General features: G+C 42.3%; 1 protein-coding gene across 1 annotated transcript in view; it reads left to right on the plus strand.

The window, feature by feature from the left end:
- The first annotated feature begins 2,255 nt into the window (after nt 1–2,255).
- The window catches only part of LOC127912479 (sterile alpha motif domain-containing protein 10-like), a 183,820-nt gene continuing 162,908 nt past the window's right edge, over nt 2,256–23,167 (plus strand). Inside the window, exon 1 of the mRNA XM_052481880.1 lies at nt 2,256–2,714. Coding sequence (XP_052337840.1) covers nt 2,702–2,714 — 13 coding nt within the window. The 5' untranslated portion in view covers nt 2,256–2,701. The remainder of the gene's footprint in view (nt 2,715–23,167) is intronic.

Genomic DNA, 23,167 nt, shown 5'->3' on the forward strand with positions numbered 1-23,167 from the left:
CTGCAGAATGATGCGATATCCATGCTGGTTAAATGTGCCTTGAATTTTAAATAAATCACTGACTGTGTCGTCAAGACTGTTAATTGAAATGCATTCTAGCTGACTACCTCATGAAGCTGGTTGAGAGAATTCCAAGAGTGTGCAAAGCTTTCATCAAGGCAAAGGGTGGCTACTTTGAAGAATCTAAATTCTAAAGTATATTTTTGTTTGTTTAACACCTTTTTTGTTACTGCATGATTTCATGTGTTTTTTAATTATATTTTATTACGTCTTCACTATTATTCTGCAATGTACAAAATAGTAAAAATAAATAAAAACCCTGGAATGAGTAACACATATTTAACCCCTTTTTTGGGTAGGCATAACAGTACCTTCATACTTCCATTTATTTTTTAAAACCAGTACCAATAACCTCCAGACTAGTCCTGTGGCACTTGTGGGGGTCTTAAAGCAAAACAGAGAACACCATTGTGTTTGTGACAGTCTCTCATTTCCATAGAGTGGTCAATAGTTTTTGTAGGTCAAACCTTTCGGACACTACAGACGTTTTCGTGAGAAGAACCGTTTTTTGGGGTGTCTCATTGTCTGACAAATACCTATCTAGCTCTTCCACCTTTCACCGCAGATGCGAAAGTACGACAAATCAAATCAAATCACATTTATTTTTTAGCCCTTCATACATCAGCTGATATCTCAAAGTGCTGTACAGAAACCCAGCCTAAAACCCCAAACAGCAAGCAATGCAGGTGTAGAAGCACGGTGGCTAGGAAAAACTCCCTAGAAAGGCCAAAACCTAGGAAGAAACCTAGAGAGGAACCAGGCTATGTGGGGTGGCCAGTCCTCTTCTGGCTGTGCCGGGTGGAGATTATAACAGAACATGGCCAGCATGGTCGAATAATAATAAGGCAGAACAGTTGAAACTGGAGCAGCAGCACGGCCAGGTGGACTGGGGACAGCAAGGAGTCATCATGTCAGGTAGTCCTGGGGCATGGTCCTAGGGCTCAGGTCCTCCGAGAGAGAGAGAGAAAGAAAGAGAGAAAGAGAGAATTAGAGAAAGCACACTTAAATTCACACAGGACACCGAATAGGACAGGAGAAGTACTCCAGATATAACAAACTGACCCTAGCCCCCCGACACATAAACTACTGCAGCATAAATACTGGAGGCTGAGACATCAGAGGATGCGATGGATATAGACACATCCAATGCAAAAAAAGAAAGATATCTCTTAAAATTACGGATTTCAATTGTGATTTATTTATTATGTTACTTAGATTGACGCACTGGTGCGTGAACCAACTCTAAGCATATATATTGTGGTGAAGCCTTGATGGGAGAACCAGTACCTTGTCCTATGTTGTTTGTTATCACCAAGGAGATTATCTTCTACAGGCACTCACATTCCTTGAAGTCTTTAAAACTTAGATCTCTGTGCTGTACAACAAAAACCACTAATGCTGACAGAGTTGACAGATTAAATTTAAACAGACTTTCTCCACTTTCTTTGTCTTCTTTCTTTGGCCTTTGTAGTGCCGTGTATCCTGTTATTCTTCATCCACAGAGATGATGGCCAGTAGCGTTCTAGTCATGCAGAGACAGAGATAGTGGTTTTCTGGTGCTCATTTGGTAAAGCATGGTGTTTGGCATATGTTAATATATGCCAATATTATATGGCATATATTGTTATTATTATATTATTGTTGTTGGTGTTATTATTACATTTAGATAAGTAGTTGAAATGCAGGTCTCCCAATGTCAATGCAGCTGCAGAAGTCAAGCTGAGGGCTTCAGGTCTTACTTTGACCATCTGGCGTTCTCAACTCATGTTTTTCTCTCCTCTCATCCCGATTCGTTCCTTCAGGAGACACGGATCCTGTTGATGAACAACTAGGTCCAGACATCCTCTGTGATCAGACACATCTATTTACTGTAACAACACAATGTCTGGAATGAATTATCTTGGTTCAATTCATTTGACTATTCTTGAATCTAACCAAATGTCCCATAGGGTGGCGCACAATTGGCCCAGGGTCGTCCGGGTTAAGGTACGGCAGGGGTAGACCGTTGTTGTAAAATAAGAATTTGTTCTTAACTGACTTGTCTCGTTAAATAAAGATTTTTTTAATGAACTCCCAATAGCCTAGGCTATATAACTTCTATCTTGGTAATTGCAGCCATTGAGGAAGATTACACAGGAAAGGAAAATGAGAGTTCAATAAAATACTCTTGTGTAATATCATGGTCTTACCCCAAGTGATACATATTTTCTGTTCTATTTGAATGGACGTTTCATTTTTACAGAATGTATTAATTTATCTAAGGCTTCATCTTGTAGCCTGCATAAACCATCTCATAGCCTAGAGTGGGTGCGTGCGCAATGTCAGCGCACTCGCGGGTGTTTAATGGTGACCTTTTGTTTCTCGGCGCAGTCATGTACGAAAAAGGTGAGGAGTTAACAGCAACGGCGTCGGTTGGCAGCGGACTACCGAAAACAAACGATCGGGTGAGACGGTGTGCTGTGACTATCTGTCCGTGTAGTCTTCACCGGTCCTCACACACAGCTACACACACACAAACGCGCGCAGTACTGCCAAATCGTGCGGTCTCTCACGCGCATACTCTCTGCTCGCCAGACAGATACAGAAGCAATGGGAGACAATTACTGAGGCAACCACCGAGAGATACACACTGAGACCGACTATGGCTGTGGACGGTAAGAGCGCTGTTTCATTCATGAAACTACTCATTTAAATCATTGGTCTACCTTTTCTTAAACAGAGATAAGGATATTTGTAATTGGCTGTGTATATTTGTATTAAGCGTTAGGTTAAATCAATAGGGGCTTCTTTTTTTTCACAGATCGGTTGTGGGGGGTATATTTTCAACATCAATAACAGCATGTTTTCTCAGCTTATTAGGGTGGATGTATTACGATGTCAATAAACTGGGGGACTTGTGAGATATCCTCAGTTCTTTGTCAATTTTGCGCAAAGGTCAACAGCCATATATGAGAAATAACGTAGTACATTGTCTTTTACAGTTCCCCCCAGAGCAATGTTCTGATTTCTCATGTTGACATTTCTAGGAAGTTTGAACTGGTATGTCAGTACTTGGTCACTGTATGTCCGCCTGGTGAGGTTTGTGTACTGACACAAGCCTCAGTCCATTAAGTTCTCTTTCATAAGGAGCTTGACTGTCCTATTGGGTTTTCATGGGTGAACGCTGTCATGGTGTTCCGGAATAGCATATCCAGATTCTTATGTAGGAGATTTCTCTATTTAGCACATTGTTAATGATTTGAATAATTGATTCGTTAGCCCACGGCCCACTCAAGATACTCCATGTCCGTCCATCCGTCTTCGTGAGAAGCACATGACCCTTGTCCATAGGGCGGATTTCATCGTTTGAACTGTTCACAGTGGTCCTCCGACGGGAGGGATGCGTACTGGATAAATTCATCTGTTCCATTCCTCCTAAAGTTTTGGTTAATAATTTGGCAGCATATTTTCTGCTTCCTTTTACAGACAATGTTAGCATATAGCCTATCCTAATACACCATTACTTGATTATAACTTGAGGTTTCTTTGGGATTCATTGAAATAGGTAGCATATCGAGCACTCTTCATTTGTTTTGATTTAATTCTATCCGACATTAGACATTGAGATGATGATTCTTCTCTCTTCACTATACTGTCTGCACGACAGTATCATACTAGCCACTAGCTAAATGAGTAATTAGAGGAATAATCAGGTAGTCAGTGATGTTCTTCCCTTCAGTCCAGTGCAGTGTCAGGTCAGTCTCTCCATTTCTCTGCTGGAGCAGGTTAGCACCTCATTAACATGGCTGCAGGTAGAGGTAGGCTGCAGCACAGAGACATATTGTCCTATCTATAATTCATCTGAAGTTTACTTAAGCATCATTCATTTTGCACCGCTGACCCTAGCACAATGGTGTTACTGTGTGTGTGTGTGTGTGGTGTGTGTGTGTGTGTGTTTGTGTGTGTGCAACTGTATCTTTAATGAGTTTGGGGAGTCTTGGTATATGAAGGCTTTGCCAAACCAGGGGTTGGCAACTCTAGTCCTGCAGACTCAGGAACCACACTGTTGGTTGTCTCTGGGAGTCACTTCATTGATCCGTGTCACTGATTTGCTCAGAGAAGGCTCACCTAGTTACCATGTCTGAATTAGAATTAAACACTGTCATCTCCAAAGACATCTGGCCGTATCGTCACGTCTCATAGGAGAGTTGAAGTTATCAGGTTGGTGAGATGTCCAAAGACATCTGATTGTATCGTCACGTCTCATAGGCGCAACAATACAAGTGCGGACAAATCTTGACACAATTTTCTCCATTGAACATTTCTCCCAACTGATTGTCCCTGTGTGAAAAGCAGCACACGGTGTGTATAAAGAAGGCCCTTATCAGAGAGAGAGCAGCACTGCTGGGCTTAGAACCCCTTTCTCCCCTATTTCACACCACAAACAGGCATGGGTAAGCCCAGCAGGCAAGAGGGTGTGTGTGTGTTTTCACGCACGCACACACACGCACGCACGCAAGCACACACACACACATCCCCACACGCATGCACGCACACACACAGACGCATGCACGCAAACATACTCACACATACAAACACACACACACACACACACACACACACACACACACACACACACACACACACACACACACACACACACACACACACACACACACACACACACACACACACACACACACACACACACACACACTCCTCCCAACCTCTTCTCTCCATATCTGTGTCTGTGGCTGTGTGGACTGAAAGACACACTCCTGGAGAGGTTGTGTCCAGAGTTGTGGTCAATTCCATTTCGATTTAGTCAAAAGAGGAGATTAATTTGATAGTTATTACAACTGATGCTGGTTGTACAACTGTAATCTTTTACAGTTCTCTGACCGGAGCTGGTAGTTTTGATCTAGAGTCAGTGGCCATTCAGTAGTTAGCTAATGTAATAACCAACCCATGTACTGTTAGCCTCTGACTGAAAGTGTGTGTTTATCTCATAGGTATTAAAACCTGTAGATAGTTATAGCACTGATGTCATCCACATATTCCTTTGGAAATTCCCGATGACGCATGAAGCTGGAAGTATTTGATTTTGAAGCACGCCGTATTGCTGAATGGAGCTGAATGGCACCAAAAAAACCTGCTAAGGATCATGGGGAAATTGGCCGTAACTAGCAAAGGAACTAGCAAAGGATGTCGTTGTTTTCATCCTGCCTGAAAGAGTCAACCCAACGCTGCTACATGACTTCGGCGTCAATACTAGAGACCCCATAGACATTGGTCAGCCCCTTTATCTCCACTTGACAGGCGTGCTCTCATCTGGCTCACCACAACCCTTTAGGTGCACGTGCAAAGAGTGCTCCTCATAGCCTGTCGGGCCATGATTAGTCTGTGCCAGCACGTGGTCCTGTGTGATGACAAATGTAGTAGTTAGAACAGACCACTATTTCATTAAATATCCAGATTTGTAGTAAACTTTAAAATAATTCACCCTGGGGATTGAACTTGATCGTAATAAACACATTTTAGAGGCCAAAACGTCCAGAAAAAAATCAATACATTTGGCTGTTCTGGCTTTCGTAATTTACACAGGTTTTCTAGGGCAGACTAGGGCTTTCGTAATTTACACAGGTTTTCTTGGGCAGACCAGGGCTTTCGTAATTTACACAGGTTTTCTAGGGCAGACCAGGGCTTTCGTAATTTACACAGGTTTTCTAGGGCAGACTTTGGCTTTCGTAATTTACACAGGTTTTCTAGGGCAGACCAGGGCTTTCGTAATTTACACAGGTTTTCTAGGGCAGACCAGGGCTTTCGTAATTTACACAGGTTTTCTAGGGCAGACCAGGGCTTTCGTAATTTACACAGGTTTTCTAGGGCAGACCAGGGCTTTCGTAATTTACACAGGTTTTCTAGGGCAGACCAGGGCTTTCGTAATTTACACAGGTTTTCTAGGGCAGACCAGGGCTTTCGTAATTTACACAGGTTTTCTAGGGCAGACTAGGGCTTTCGTAATTTACACAGGTTTTCTAAGGCAGACCAGGGCTTTCGTAATTTACACAGGTTTTCTAGGGCAGACCAGGGCTTTCGTAATTTACACAGGTTTTCTAGGGCAGACCAGGGCTTTCGTAATTTACACAGGTTTTCTAGGGCAGACCAGGGCTTTCGTAATTTACACAGGTTTTCTAGGGCAGACCAGGGCTTTTGGCACCGCCAGGTTTCTACGCAGTAGACAACACTCAGAGCTCATGACTTCACACTCCAGAACGGACACAGGAGACCTGGTTTATCTATTCAAACAGCCTCCCAGACATAGGGTTCTATCTTCAGCTGGCGTAAGGCGGTGCTAGTGTCAAACGCACATTAATTGCATTTTCATCATGTAAAAACTGTCTCACTGGCATTTTCCAGCCCTAACACCAGGTACATTTTCTTTGGTGTGTTTTGGGTCATTGTCCTGTTGAAAAACAAATGATAGTCCCACTAAGCACAAACAAGATGGGATGGCGTATCGCTGCAGATTGCTGTGGTAGGAAAGATTTCCACCGGTCTGATGTCCATTGCTCGTGTTTCTTGGCTCAAGGAAGTTTCTTATTATTATTGGTGTCCTTTAGTAGAGACAGAGAACAGAGAGAGAGAGAGAGAGGTCATGACCAGATTTTTCAGCATGTTTTTTAAATTTTATTTTTAGATTTAGAGTTATATAAACATGTATTTTTTGGCAGGGACACATACAGGATGCTACCCTCTACAACATAATCTTCACTCCAAATCAAAACTCCAGACCTACAACCTGATTTTGGACTATTATTCCCAAGCTATACAGCAAATGCTCTGGCAAACAAACAGAAACCTGAAAACACCATCCAACCTGAGACTGAGTGAGTAATGTCTAGTCTGAAGCCATCTTTCATTTTCAAAAGGCAAGAAAATACATTACACTAATATATTTACTTTTATATGGACTGTATGCTAAATTAAAGCACACAGCTGCATGGGAGCTCTTACAGCTGCATGTGAACTCACATTTTTCAACATGTTTTTAACAATAAGATCGTTTTGGAGTTAGATAAACTTGGATTTTTCAGGAGGGATATATACAGGATGCTACCCTCCACAGAATAACCTTCACTTCAGATCAAAACTCCAAGCATGCAACCTGATTTTGGACAGACCAGAAACAACTTCAATTAGCACTGAGGCGCGAAGTGAAAGGTGTCGAAGCCTCTGAGCCCAACACATGGCAGGAGTCTCACAGGCTACCCCTCCCAAATCCAGAGGCATTTTATACAATACATCTACCTCCAGAAATAAAGCACTGCTTCTTTATTCCACCTGGCGAACTGTTCGCTCAATGAAACATCCTGTCCTGATTTGTCATAGACGCTTGCTAAAAAAACTTTAATGAGCAAGCCTTCCTTCATGACCTGGTCTCTGTAAATTGGTATAGAATCAGCTTGAGCCCCTCCGTCGAAGAATCTTGGACCTTCTTTTTTGATATTTTCAGTGATACGCCCCCATAAAGAAAATGAGAATAGAAAACAGGTTCAGTCCCTGCTCCGACCGTGATCTTGCGGAGTTACTCCACCTCAATAATTGCATTTTGCAAAAGGCACTCAGGCTATCTGGAAGGCCAAAGTTAGTTAAAGTTACATTAATTAAGGAGCAGTTTTCTCTCTGTGGGTCTAACCCCAAGAAGTTCTGGAAAATGGTTAAAGACCTGGAGAATAAACCCTCCTCCTCACAGCTGCACATGTCTCTTAAAGTTGATGATGTGGTTGTTACTGACATGAAGCACATGGCTGAGCTCTTTAATCACCACTTCATAAGACAGGATTCCTATTTGGCTCAGTCATGCCTCCTTGCCCGTCCAACATTTCCTCATCTCCCACCCCTTCTAATGCAACTAGCCCTGATGATCCTCCCTATTTCCCCCCTGCCACTCTGCAAAGTTTCTCCCTGCAGGCAGTCACTGAGTCCGAGGTGCTAAAGGTGCTCCCTAAACCCCCCAAAAACATCTGTGCCAGATGGTTTAGATCCTTTTTTCTTTAAGGTTTCTGCCCCTTCTTTAAGGTTGCTTCACCTTTCCTTCCTGTTGGACTCATTAAAGGAAAAATATTCTTCCAGTTCTTGGTGAGTAATCTCAGTTCTGATGGCCAGAAGTTATTTTCGGTCATAAGAGGCGGGAGCAGCAACAAACAACGCATAAAAACGAACAAAATAGCACAGTTGGTTGGGAGCATGTAAAATGTCAGCCATCCTCTTCGGCGTCATCTTATATCATTTATATCACTATATCACTTATCCTAACTGTTATAGACCTATTTCTATTTTGCCCTGTTTATCAAATGTGTTGTAAAAACTTGTCAATAATCAACTGACGGGCTTTCTTGATGTCTATAGTATTCTCTCTGGTATGCAATCTGGTTTCCACTCAGGTTATGGATGTGACACTGCAACCTTTAAGGTCTTCAACGATGTCCCCATTGCCCTCGATTCTAAGCAATGTTGTGCTGCTATTTTTATGACTTGGCCAAAGCTTTTGATACGGTAGACCATTCCATTCTTGTGGGCCGGATAAGGAGTATTGGTGTGTCTGAGGGGTCTTTGGCCTGGTTTGCTAACTACCTCTCTCAAAGAGTGCAGTGTATAAAGTCAGAACATCTGCTGTCTCAGCCACTGCCTGTCACCAAGGGTGTACCCCAAGGCTCGATCCTAGGCCCCACGCTTTTCTCAATTTAAATCAACAATATTGCTCAGGCAGTAAGAAGCTCTCTCATCCATTTATATGTAGATGATACAGTCTTATACTCAGCTGGCCCCTCCCTGGAGTTTGTGTTAAATGCTCTACAACAAAGCTTTCTTAGTGTCCAACAAGCTTTCTCTGCCCTTAACCTTGTTCTGAACACCTCCAAAACAAAGGTCATGTGGTTTGGTAAGAAGAATGCCCCTCTCCCCACAGGTGTGATTACTACCTCTGAGGGTTTAGAGCTTGAGGTAATCACCTCAAACAAGTACTTGGGAGTATTGCTAGATGGTACACTGACCTTCTCTCAGTACATACCAAAGCTGCAGGCTAAAGTTAAATGTAGACTTGATTTCCTCTATCGTAATCGCTCCTCTTTCACCCCAGCTGCCAAACTAACCCTGATTCAGATGATCATCCTACCTATGCTAGATTATGGAGACGTAATTTATAGATGAGCAGGTAAGGGTGCTCTCGAGAGGCTAGATGTTCTTTACCATTCGACCATCAGATTTGCCACAAATGCTCCTTATAGGACACATCACTGCACTCTATACTCTTCTGTAAACTGGTCATCTCTGTGTAGCCGTCGCAAGACGCACTGGTTGTTGCTTATTTATAAAACCCTCTTAGATCTCACTCCCCCCTATCTGACATATCTACTGCAGCCCTCATCCTCCACATACAACACCCGTTCTGCCAGTCACATTCTGTTAAAGGTCCCCAAAGCACACACATCCCTGGGTCGCTCCTCTTTTCAGTTCGCTGCAGCTCGTGACTGGAACGAGCTGCAACAAACACTCAAACTGGACAGTTTTATCTCAATCTCTTCATTCAAAGACTCAATCATGGACACTCTTACTGACAGTTGTGGCTGCTTTGTGTGATGTATTGTTGTCTCTACCTTCTTGCCCTTTGTACTGTTGTCTGTGCCCAATAATGTTTGTACCCTGTTTTGTGCTGCTACCATGTTGTTCTGCTGCCGTGTTGTGTTGCTACCATGTTGTCATGTTGTGTTGCTACCATGCTGTGTTGTCATGTGCTTCTGCCATGCTATGTTGTTGTCTTAGGTCTCTCTTTATGTAGTGTTGTCTCTCTTGTCGTGATGTGTGTTTTGTCCTATATTTTTATTACATTTATTTTTAATTGTAGCCCCCATCCCTGCAGGAGGCCTTTTACCTTTTGGTAGGTTGTCAACGCAGCTTATCCAGCCGTGACGCACACTGCCCATATGACATGGAACAAGAATAGTCTCATGTGCCTTTGGTGCCTGTATACTCTAGAAACATTAAAAAACAAATGTTTGTCCTATTTCATTTTATGTGATTAAAAACCAAGCACAGCATCCCCTCCTTTCAATTAAGGCATTTTTTTGTCTGCCCAATGCAATCGCGAAGTAGTCAAGTCTGTCGATAACGGGTTTGGCTCCTGAGACTACTTAATCACCAAAGCTTGATTAAAAAACAAAGTTTGAGAGGAGTAAAACAGTGAGCTGATGGTCCCTTTTTGCCTGTGCATTGTAGGCAGGCCCACATTACTTCATGGATGGTCTTACGTACATGGCTAGTCTGCGTTGTTTTAATATTAAATGCCCACCAGAAGAAATGATGGTGACTGTAAGTGTGACAATATCTATTTAAAACAAGTAGTTTTTTGTCTTGTTTAGAATTTGAATTGAATTATTCATTCTCATTTTAAGACTTATCAATAATAAATGTAATCTTGCATTGACAATGTTTGGCATGTACTTGTTCATCCATAATGTAATTTACGGTAGGCCTAGCCTCTATATCAGTGTGAATGCTATTGAAGACATGCAATTACTTACAACAATGTAGACTGCAGATGGGTTCAAGTTAACCTATTTATCAAAGATGGGATAGGTCTTCATTTGATTATTTTGTTTCTGTAAGCAATTTAACAAACTAAAACGGACTATAACATTGGAATTGGAGTTGACTCCAAGGCAACATAACAGACAGTAAATACACAACCTAAAGCGAACCACATATTTCACCATGGAGCACGTTCTGATGAAGCACGTTCTGATGGAGCAGGTTCGGACGGAGCACGTTCTGATGGAACACGTTCTGATGGAGCACGTTTGGATGGAGCACGTTCTGATGGAGCACGTTCTGATGGAGCACGTTCTGATGGAGCACATTCTGATGGAGCACATTCTGATGGAGCATGTTCTGATGGAGCACGTTCTGAAGGAGCACGTTCTGATGGAGCACATTCTGATGGAGCACGTTCTGATGGAGCACATTCTGATGGAGCACACCCACAACTTGTTTATTCATCAGAACCCACAACCCAGAACCCAACCCAAACCCAAAACCCAGTGTTAGTTTTGTTAAAGTAGAGCTACGGTACTGTCTGTGTGAGACACTGTATGTTGTTCGGTATCCACAATGTAGCTAAAGGCATGACCCTCTCCTCAAGGCTTCTCATGTCTTTAGCACACTCTCCACAGGGCAGATCATATCACACAGTCATCTACCCACTCAACCATGTAACACACACTAATCCTGTCATATACATATACATATATATGTGTGAGTGAGGGAGGGTACAGTTGAAGTCGGAAGTTTACATACACCTTAGCCAAATACATTTAAACTCACATTTTCACAATTTCTGACATTTAATCTGAGTAAAAATTCCCTGTCTTTGGTCAGTTAGGATCATCACTTTATTTTAAGAATGTGAAATTTCTGAATAATAGTAGAGAGAAAATGATTTATTTCAGCTTTTATTTCTTTCATCACATTCCCAGTGGGTCAAAAGTTTACATACACTCAATTAGTATTTGGTAGCATTGCCTTTAAATTGTTTAACTTGGGTCAAACCTTTTCGGTAGCCTTCCACAAGCTTTCCACAATAAGTTGTGTGAATTTTGGCCCATTCCTCCTGACAGAGCTGGTGTAACTGAGTCAGGTTTGTAGGCCTGCTTGCTCGCACACACAACTTTGGAAGTGTGCTTGGGGTCATTGTCCATTTGGAAGACCCATTTGCGACCAAGCTTTAACTTCCTGACTGATGTCTTGAGATGTTGCTTCAATATATCCACATCATTTTCAATTCCTCATGATGCCATCTATTTTGTGAAGTGCACCAGTCCCTCCTGCAGCAAAGCACCCCCACAACATGATGCTGCCACCCCCTTGCTTCACGGTTGGGGTGGTGTTCTTCGGCTTGCAAGACTCCCCCTTTTTCCTCCAAGCATAACGATGGTCATTATGGCCAAACAGTTATACTTTTGTTTCATCAGACCAGAGCACATTTCTCCAAAAATTATGATCTTTGTCCCCATGTGCAGTTGCAAACCGTAGTCTGGCTTTTTTTATGGCAGTTTTGGAGCAGTGGTTTCTTCCTTGCTGAGCGGCCTTTCAGATTATGTCGATATAGGACTCGTTTTACTGTGGATATAGATAATTTTGTACCTGTTTCCTCTAGCATCTTCACAAGGTCCTTTGCTGTTGTTCTGGGATTGATTTGCGCTTTTCACACCAAAGTACGTTAATCTCTAGGAAACAGAACGCATCTCCTTCCTGAGCGGTATGACAGCTGCGTGGTCCCATGGTGTTTATACTTGCGTACTATTGTTTGTACAGATGAACGTGGTACCTTCAGGCGTTTGGATGAACCAGACTTGTGGAGGTCTACAATTCTTTTTCTGAAGTCTTGGCTGATTTCTTTTGATTTTCCCATAATGTCAAGCAAATAGGCACTGAGTTTGAAGGTAGGCCTTGAAATACATGACTCAAGGCGGAGCTAGCATGTTGGAGTGAACGGCTGTGCGTGAGAGGCTCCTGCAACTTTTTTGCTAAATTAAAAAAATTAACCTACTTTATGGCACTTTTTACAACAAACGTTTCTTTCTAATACAAGATTGTAACTTTTTATATGAAAATGCCGAGTAATAAGCGACCAAAGGACAATAAATCCACAACGGAGGCCTACTCCCCACTAAACAACGAGACAGACATGGCGGGAGGCACATGCAACAACGTGACACTTACAGAACTTACCCTGGCTTTGGGGGAGCTACGTGTTGCTATAGCTGAGGATCTTAAGGCCACTATTGCTGAACTGGACACCAAAATCGAGAGCATCATTCGAACGGTCGCTTCGCATGGCCAGAGTATTGTGGACCTTGAGAAAGCTTCTGAATTCAACGCTGGTAGGATCGACGAGTTAGAGAAGCTATGCACGTCATTGCAGGATACTGTGCAGAGGCTTTCTGTGAAAGTGGTGGACCTGGAGGGCCGATCCAGACGTAATAACCTTCGCGTTGTTGTTGGTCTGGCAGAGGGGATAGAGGCGGGCTCTCACCCCACCAACTTCTTCGCCAAGCTATTGAAGGATGCAATGGGATCGGATGTTTTGGATTCGGATCCCCAGCTGGACCGCGCACATCGCTCCCTTGTCCCAGTGCCTGGACCGGGCCAACGTCCTTGCCCAGTAATCATCTGTTGTCACAGTTTCAAGACCAAGGATCTTATCCTGCGTGAAGCTCGAATGAGGGGCAACCTGTCACATAAAGGGCATCCATTCCGTGTCTATGAGGATTATGCGCCCGATGTGTCAAAGCATCGCGCCGACTACAAAGATGTCATGACCAAACTCTACAAACTCCATCTTCGCCCAGCCTTACTCTTCCCTGCAAGACTAAGTAAGAATTACCCCGCCTTCCGGTGAGAAGATTTGTCTCTCCTCGGTTTTGGACGCAGAGAAGTTTATCCAGGGATATACACCAATCCCCCGTACAGGTTAGAGTGCCTTGTTATTGCGTGTTAGGGTCTGCTCATGGACTCGAATCCATACTATACCATATTGGGTGAAAACGTATTAAACGGGCTCAACAAGGGCTACCGAGCATGTAAGACGCTGAGCAGACCAATGGATGGCGGTCAGAGCTCTCATTTAACGTTAAATTCACTTTCATCCCGGCGGTGCTCAGCGATGCATATTTTTTACTTCCAGGTTTGATCACTGACACCTTCGGACGGATATACTTATATTCCCCCACTTTTGTTTTGTTTCGTTATTTATTTTACAATCCTTACAATCCTTACAATCCTCTTACTACCATACCATTTATTTATTGCTTGCAGGGGACTGGGGGTGATGGTTGGGAGGGGGCAGACACCTGGTTAGCAAGTTGATGTTTTGTGCCGTTCTGCCTTTGTCTGGCCGTGGGCCTCTCTCTAGAGTCTAGAGTCCCACCAGCCCTCTGTAGTGCTTATGTATGTGTAGGTGTGCGTACATATAATTACTATTTGTACTTTATTACTATTTTCTCTTAGCATTTTGGTATTATGTATGTGTATATTTTAAATCAGTGTAGATTGTTATTCTGGGGTATGAATGTTTGTATGTGTATGTGTGCATATGGATGTATATACATATTCTTTAAATATATATTTTTATATATGATTTTTTTTGTGTGGGTATGTATACGTGCATGTATATGTATGTGTGTGTGTGTGTATGTATATATATGTATATATAGGTATGTGTATGTGTGTGTATGTATATATATGTGTTTGTGTATGTATGTATGTATGTATGTATGTATGTATGTATGTATGTATGTATGTATGTATGTATGTATGTATGTATGTGTATATATATAAGGTATATATTTTTATTTATTTTTTATTAAACATATTTTTTTATGGGGGGAACATTTAATTTAACAAATCCTTGTTCCGATCTCCTGACCCACAGTATGTAAAGGTACGGCTGACTATGTCAGTTGCGGATGGTTTATTTTTTGACCGGCAGTGTTTAGCAATATAATCTTGAGGCTATATCTTGCTTATCTCTGGGATTGACCCAGGATGACGCTTAAATGCGCAATATGTTTAAGTTGCAACTTATTCGGTTTAGGTTTATTAGATGCTAACTGAACACTTAACCTGTTACTCCTACCCCCTACTTTTTCGAACATTCTGTTAAAAATTGCGCAACATTTCAGCACCCTGCTACTCATGCCAGGAATATAGTATATGCATATGATTAGTATGTGTGGATAGAAAACACTCAGACGTTTATAAAACTGGTTAAATCACGGCTGTGACTATAACAGAACGTGTGTTTCATCGAAAAGTGCAGGAAAATCTGATCACTGAAAATGGGAAAATATATCCATGCGCCACTTCAACCAATTGTTAAACGTGAACCAAATTAAATGGGGCCGAGGTTGCAATACCTACAGCTTCCACACGATATCAACAGTCTTGTCATTTGCCTACTATTTGTTTCTTGGTCAAACAGAAACAAGGCAGCGCAGTTCTTCCGGTCTCCGATCGGATATTTTGGTTGAGATTTACCTCGGACATTATTTCCAGACGTACAGCTATAGAATATACATCGCCTCGTGATCAATTTGATCGCTTATTAACATTTACTAATACCTATAGTTGCATTACAAAAGTATTTCGAAGTGTTTTGTGAAAGTTTATCGTCAACTTTTTTAATTTAAAAAAATGACGTTACGTTATAAAACGCTATTTTTTTCGTTGATCACACAGTCTTCATAGATCAATATCTAGGCTATATATGGACCGATTTAATCGAAAAAAAAAGACCCAATAGTGTTTATGGGACATCTAGGAGTGCCAACAAAGAAGATGGTCAAAGGTAATGAATGTTTTATATTTTATTTGTGCGCTTTGTGTAGCGCCGACTATGCTAATTATTTTGTTTACGTCCCCTGCGGGTCTTTTGGGGTGTTACATACTATCAGATAATAGTTTCTCATGCTTTCGCCGAAAAGCATTTTCAAAATCTGACTTGTTGCCTGGATTCACAACGAGTGCAGCTTTAATTCAATACCCTGCATGTGTATTTTAATGAACGGTTGAGTTTTAACGAGTGCTATTAGCATTTAGCGTAGTGCATTTGCATTTCCAGATGTCTAGATGGGACGCCTGCGTGTCAGGTAGGAACAAGAGGTTAACTCGCGGGAGCCTCCTCAGTTCATATGTTAGTAGAAGTTCTAGGATAGTAAGAGGTGAACGTATAGTTGGGATTTTATTTTTGTTTTACCTCTTGTTCGAGGTCGCACCGTGCTTTTTTGGCATCGGCCAGACAATGTGTTTATTATTTTTATTTTTCCTTTTTTTTTCTCCTGTTTGTACATGCCTGTTAAATGTGGGTTGATGGGGGGTAAGTGTTGGGGAAATTAGGGGAACAGGGTGGGAATTGAAGGTGCTTGCAGGGGGGGAGGGGTGGGTTTGTTTACTGCTCGGGTGTAGGTGCTACATATGCTGATCGTGATGGTTTGGTGCGCTTTCTTACCTTTTTATCAAGTTACATGGTATGCAGGCCACCATAGGAACTACAAACGAGAGGAGGGCGGGGCTTACATTCACTTCCTGGAATGTCAAGGGTTTAAACGAACCAATTAAGAGGGGCAAGGTCCTAGCCCACTTGAAAGCACTCTCGTCTGATATTATATTTTTGCAAGAAACCCATCTGAAGAATAACTCTCATAGCAGACTTAAGTGTAGGTGGGTGGGGCAAGTGTATCACTCGAACTTCTCTGCCAAAACGAGAGGCACAGCGATTCTGGTACGGAAAGGAATTCCCCTTCTACATAAAACCACTATTGCGGATAAAGAGGGTCGGTATGTGATCGCAATAGGAGAAATCCACTCTACCTCAGTAACTGTACTAAATATCTATGGGCCAAACATTGACAACCCCTCTTTTTTCAAAAGAGTCCTTGCCCTGATTCCAGATATCTCCCATACTAACCTGGTCATTGGAGGGGACCTTAACTGTGTGCTAGACCATTATTTGGATAGATCCTCTACCCGGCGAACCCCTACCTCCTATTCAAGCGAATTCTTGAATACCTACATAAAAAATTCAAACTTATTTGATATATGGAGGATCGCTAACCCTACGGGTAGGGAATACTCCTTTTACTCTCATGTTCACAAGGTTTACACTCGAATTGACTATTTTTTGTTGGATGCTAGACTACTCCCCTATACCTGTAATGTGAGGTATCATGATATTATAATCTCGGACCACAGTCCACTCACCTTCTCCCTGAGATTGGGTGACATTGTACCAAACGAGAGGGTCTGGAGGTTGAATCCTCAGCTCCTCACAGAACCAACATTCTGTGAATATCTTAAAGACCAAATTACATTTTTCTTTGATACCAACGACAACACAGAGACCTCCCCAGCATTATTGTGGGAAACACTGAAGGCTTATCTGAGAGGCTGTATCATCTCCTTTCAGGCTGCCAGGAGTAGGCAAAACATAGGAAAACTGGAAGAACTAGAGGGACAAATTCACTTACTGGATAGGGAGAATGCTAGCCACCCATCTATGGAGAAACATAAAAAAAATTACCTCTTTAAAATTTGAATATATTCAGATTCTCTCAGCTAAAATTGCTAAATCTTTTCTCTATGCCAAGCAAAAATATTTTGAGTTTGGTGACAAACCACACAAATTACTCGCCAGACAACTTCGAAAAAACGTGAGTGATTCACAGGGTTAAATCTGCATCTGGGGAATTACTCTCTTCCCCCAAAGACATCAATGACAGATTCCGGCAGTTTTATGAGACTCTATATACATCTAAAGCGGATCCTAACCCATTAATTATGCAAACATTTTTGGAGGACTGTAATCTTCCTGCCCTGAACCAGGAAGATTCCAACTTCCTGAATAAGGAAATATCTCTTGATGAAATTCAAGAAACAATTAAATCTCTAAAGAGTGGCAAGACCCCGGGCCCAGATGGATACCCTGGTGAATTCTATAAAACATTCAGCAACATGCTCTCTCCCTATCTGCACAAAATGTTGGTTCAGGCCAATGAGGATGGAGCTCTCCCTTCTACTTTGCACGAAGCGTTCATTACAGTTATACATAAGAAGGGTAAAGATCCAGAAGAGGTAGGGTCATACAGACCAATATCTCTCCATAATACAGACCTAAAGATTTGAGCAAAAACTCTGGCTAACAGGCTTAGCACTTTAATTGGCAAATTGGTCCATTCGGATCAGACCGGCTTTATCCCTAACAGGAACTCATTCTTCAATCTCAGACGCCTCTTCAATATTATGTATTCTCAGAGGTTACCCAACGTGGACCTTGCAGTCATATCTCTTGATGCCGAAAAGGCCTTTGACCAAGTTGAGTGGCCCTATCTATTCAAGGTCCTACAGAAATTTAATATTGGAGATAGGTTCATAAATTGGATCCAGCTTTTATATAGGAACCCCTGTGCCAGAATACTCACTAACCAATCATTGTCGCCCCGATTTAACCTCAACAGGGGGACAAGGCAGGGTTGTGCGCTGTCGCCTATGCTCTTCGCCCTAATTACCGAACCGCTCGCTCAGACGATTAGATCTCATGCAGCAATACACGGCTATAATACTAAAGATACTCTAAATAAGATCTCCCTATACGCAGATGACATCCTCCTCTATGTAACAGAACCCCAGGCTAGTATCCCAGCTATTCTTGATGTGATCAATTTGTTTGGTACCTTCTCGGGATACAGAATAAATTGGAACAAGAGTGAATTAATGCCCATACGGTCGCAAAATACCTCCTGGCTAGAACATCTCCCATCAGAAAAATTTACCTACCTAGGAATTGTAGTTACCAAACAATACTCCTTACTATTTAAAGAGAATTTCCCCTCTCTGATACAAAAACTCAAAGCAAACATACTATTTTGGAGAACTCTCCCAATTTCTCTGCTCTGAAGAATTAATGCCATTAAAATGGTCTTCCTCCCACAACTGCTCTACCTATATCAGAACATCCCACTATTCATACCTAAATCCTTTCATAAACAACTGGACTCAATAATCAATCCTTTCATCTGGGATTATAAACCACACAGGATAGGTAAAAAAACACCTCTGTAAATCCAAGATGGAAGGAGGATTGTCTCTCCCAAATTTGATATTTTATTACTGGGCCGCTAACCTCCGCGTTGTTACGTTTCTGTTGGATGACGTACTCCCGGCATCCAGCTGGCTTAGTATGGAGCGTGAGGAGTGTCACCCCTTCTCTATTGGCAATGTGATTTTGTCGCCTGTCAATCTGGAGATATCACTTTAGTGTAACAATCCTATTATACATAGCACAGTCCGAATCTGGAAGCAAATTAAAGTCCACTTTGAGCTTAGACCAATGTCATTCATGCTCCCTGTCGCCAGGAATCCCTCCTTTGCCCCTTCTAACCTTGATAACACCTTTGAGCGATGGGGAGAGTTGGGGATAAGTACCATAGGGGATTTATACATAGAAGGGACATTTGCTTCGGGGGGGGGATAGGGGGGACATCTTCCCTCTTTCTTTCTACGTGTCCTTGTTTTGTATGTCGTGTTTTGTATTATTTGGTTTGCACCCAGAACTCTGGGTCTTGTTGTTCCTGTCTGCTCTTTTATGTTTAGATAAGAATTGTATACCTGTCATGTACACCTATACACCATTCTTGTGTGTGTTTAATAAAAATATTTGAAACAGAAATACATGACTCAAATGATGTCAATTAGCCTATCAGAAGCTTCTAAAGCCAAGACATAATTTTCTTGAATTTTCCAAGCTGTTGAAAGGCACAGACAACTTAGTGTATGTAAACTTCTGACCCACTGGAATTGTGATACAGTGAATTATAAGTTAAATAATCTGTCTGTAAACAATTGTTGGAAAAATTACTTGTTTCATGCACAAAGTAGATGTCCTAACCGACTTGCCAAAACTATAGTTTGTTAACAAGACATTTGTGGAGTGATTGGAAAAACGAGTTTCAATGACTCCAACCTAAGTGTATGTAAACTTCAGACTTCAACTGTATGTGTGTGTGTGTGTGTGTGTGTGTGTGTGTGTGTGTGTGTGTGTGTGTGTGTGTGTTTGGCAGAGCCAAAGGGTTCAAAGGGTGAACTTGTGTTAGCTTTGCTAAGACAAACACTTTCTTTGTTGTTTTCTCCCTTTGGTTGATGTTGCCAGCAGGAGGCTGGCCATTTGGTGGCTTTAGAGGGTGATACAGGAGACTGCAAGGGTGTGTGTGTGTAATTGTGTGTATGTGTGTGTATGTGTGTGTGTTTGTGTGTGTGTGTGTGTATTGCTGCCTCCTGTCTGTATATGTATGGATGTGCTTAATGTTTTTAGTGTTATTGACCAAATGCCACAGTTTCTGTCACAGATGTCACAGATTCCCTCTCCATCTCTCTGGCATCAGCCCTCTGACACAGACACAGCCATTTGTGCGTGTGTTCGTGTGTCTGCATGCTTGTGTATTTTTTGACAGCATCTGTAACATTTCTTCCCCCTCCCTCCTTTCCACTCTCTCAGCAGGGTGTTTTATCTGTGTTCAGCCTGGTTATCCAATCCGTCTGGCTCATCCTCTTACTTACACACACATGCAAACACACGCGCACACACACACACACGCACACAGACAGACAGACAGACAGACAGACAGACAGACAGACAGACAGACAGACAGACAGACAGACAAGTACCAGTCAAAAATTTGGACATGTAATGAATTTCCTCCTCTTCTTCCGAAGAGGAGAGGCGAAACAGATCAGAGGACCAATACGCGGCGTGGTAATTGTCCATGGTTCTTTTTAATACGTTAAGGTACACATGAACAACTGACTACAAAAAACAAGAAATGTGAAAACTCAAAACAGTCCTATCTGGTGCAAAGACAGAGACAGGAACAATCACCCACAAACACACAGTGAAACCCAGGCTACCTAAGTATGATTCTCAATCAGAGACAACTAATGACACCTGCCTCTGATTGAGAACCATACTAGGCCGAAACATAGAAATACCCAAATCATAGAAAAACAAACATAGACTGCCCACCCAACTCACGCCCTGACCATACTAACTAAATACAAAACACAGGAAATAAAGGTCAGAACGTGACAGGACACACCTACTCATTCAAGGTTTTTCTTTATTTGTACTATTTTCTACATTGTAGAATAATAGTGAAGACATCAAAACTATGAAATAACACATATGGAATCAATTAGTAACCAAAAAAGTGTTAAACAAATCAAAATATATTTTATATTTGAGATTCTTCAAAGTTGCCACCCTTTGCCTTGATGACAGCTTTGCACACTCTTGGCATTCTCTCAACCAGCTTAGTGAGATTGACCTGGAATGCATTTCAATTAACAGGTGTGCCTTGTTAAAAGTTAATTTGTGGAATTTCTTTCCTTCTTAATGCGCTTGAGCCAATCAGTTGTGTTGTGACAAGGTAGGGTGGTATACAGAAGATAGCCCTATTTGGTAAAATACCAAATCCATATTATGGCAAGAACAGCTCAAATAAGCAGAGAAATGACAGTCCATCTTTACTTAAAGACATGAACTCCAGTCAAGCTGGAAAATTTCAAGAACTTTGACAGATTCTTTAAGTGCAGTTGCAAAACCCATCAAGCGCTGTGATGAAACTGGCTCTCATGAGGACCGCCACAGGAAATGAAGACCCTGAGTTACCTCTGCTGCAGAGGATTTGTTCATTAGAGTTACCAACCTCAGATTGCAGCCCAAATAAATGCTTCACAGAGTTCAAGAAACAGACACATCTCAACATCAACTGTTCAGAGGAGACAGTGTGAATCAGGCCTTCATGGTTGAATTGCTGCAAAGAAACCACTACTTAAGCACACCAATAAGAAGAAGAGACTTGCTTGGGCCAAGAAACACGAGCAATGGTCTGATGAGTCCAAATTAGAGATTTTTGGTTCCAACCACCGTGTCTTTGTGAGACGCAGAGTAGGTGAGCGGATGATCTTCACATGTGTGGTTCCCAACGTGAAGCATGGAGGAGGAGGTGTGACAGTGTGGTGGTGCTTTGCTGGTGACACTGTCAGTGATTTATTTGGAATTCAAGGTGCACTTAACCAGCATAGCTACCACAGCATTCTGCAGCGATACTCCATCCCATCTGGTTTGCGCTTAGTGAGACTATCATTTGTTTTACAGGACAATGAACCAACACACCTCCAGGTGGTGTAAGGGCTGTTTGACCAATAAGGAGAGTGATGGAGTGCTGTATCAGATGACCTGGACTCCACAGCATATGTGGGAACTCCTTCAAGACTGTTGGAAAAGCATTCCATGTGAAGCTGGATGAGAGATAGCCAAGAGTGTGCAAAGCTGTCATCAAGGCAAAAGGTGGCTACTTTGAAGAATCTAAAATACATTTTGATTTGTTTTCCATATTTGTTATTTCATAGTTTTTATGTCTTCACTATTATTCTACAATGTAAAACTAGTCAAATAAAATAAAATCTCTTGATTGAATAGGTGTGTCTAATCTTTGACTGGTACTGCACACACACACACACACACACACACACACACACACACACACACACACACACACACACACACACACACACACACACACACACACACACACACACACACACACACACACACACACACACACACACACACACACACACACACACACACACACACACACATACACACACACCATCAAATTTGCTAACCCTGCACAGCAGTCTCACCCTAAAGCTGTATTTTCTGGGCATGAGCTGGTGGATGATGGCTTCTCATATGGCAATGAAGTGACATGAGGGAGTGAGAGAGGGGGGCAGGGAGAACAGCTGGGGCAGTATCTGATTCAAGACTAGTGGGAGAGAAAGGGACAGGGAGAACAGCTGGGACAGTATCTGATTCAAGACTAGAGAGAGAGATAGGGACAGGGAGAACAGCTGGGGCAGTATCTGGTTCCAGACCAGAGGAAGAGAAAATATGGAGAATGAGAGAGAGAGAGAGAGAGAGAGAGAGAGAGAGAGAAGAGAGAGAGAGAGAGAGAGAGAGAGAGAGAGAGAGAGAGAGAGAGAGAGAGAGAGAGAGAGAGAGAGAGAGAGAGAGAGAGAGAGAGAGAGACGGGGAGAACGGCTGGGACAGTATCTGGTTCCAGACCAGAGGAAGGGAAAATATGGAGAATGAGAGAGAGAGAGAGAGAGAGAGAGAGAGGGACAGGGAGAACAGCTGGGGCAGTATCTGGTTCCAGACCAGAGGAAGAGAAAAGATGGAGAATGAGAGAGAGAGAGAGAGAGAGAGAGAGAGAGAGAGAGGGACAGAGAGAGCTGGAGCAGTATCTGGTTCCAGACCAGAGAAGAGAAGAGAGGGAGAACAGACTATCTGGAGAGAGAGAAGAGAAAGATGGAGAAGAGAGAGAGAGAGAGAGAGAGAGAGAGAGAGAGGGACAGGGAGAACAGCTGGGACAGTATCTGGTCCCAGACCAGAGGAAGAGAAAAGATGGAGAATGAGAGAGGGAGAGAGAGAGAGCGAAAGAGAGAGGGACAGGGA

This window comes from Oncorhynchus keta, chromosome 27 (assembly GCF_023373465.1).
Source record: "Oncorhynchus keta strain PuntledgeMale-10-30-2019 chromosome 27, Oket_V2, whole genome shotgun sequence".
NCBI classification, from domain to species: Eukaryota; Metazoa; Chordata; class Actinopteri; order Salmoniformes; family Salmonidae; genus Oncorhynchus; species Oncorhynchus keta.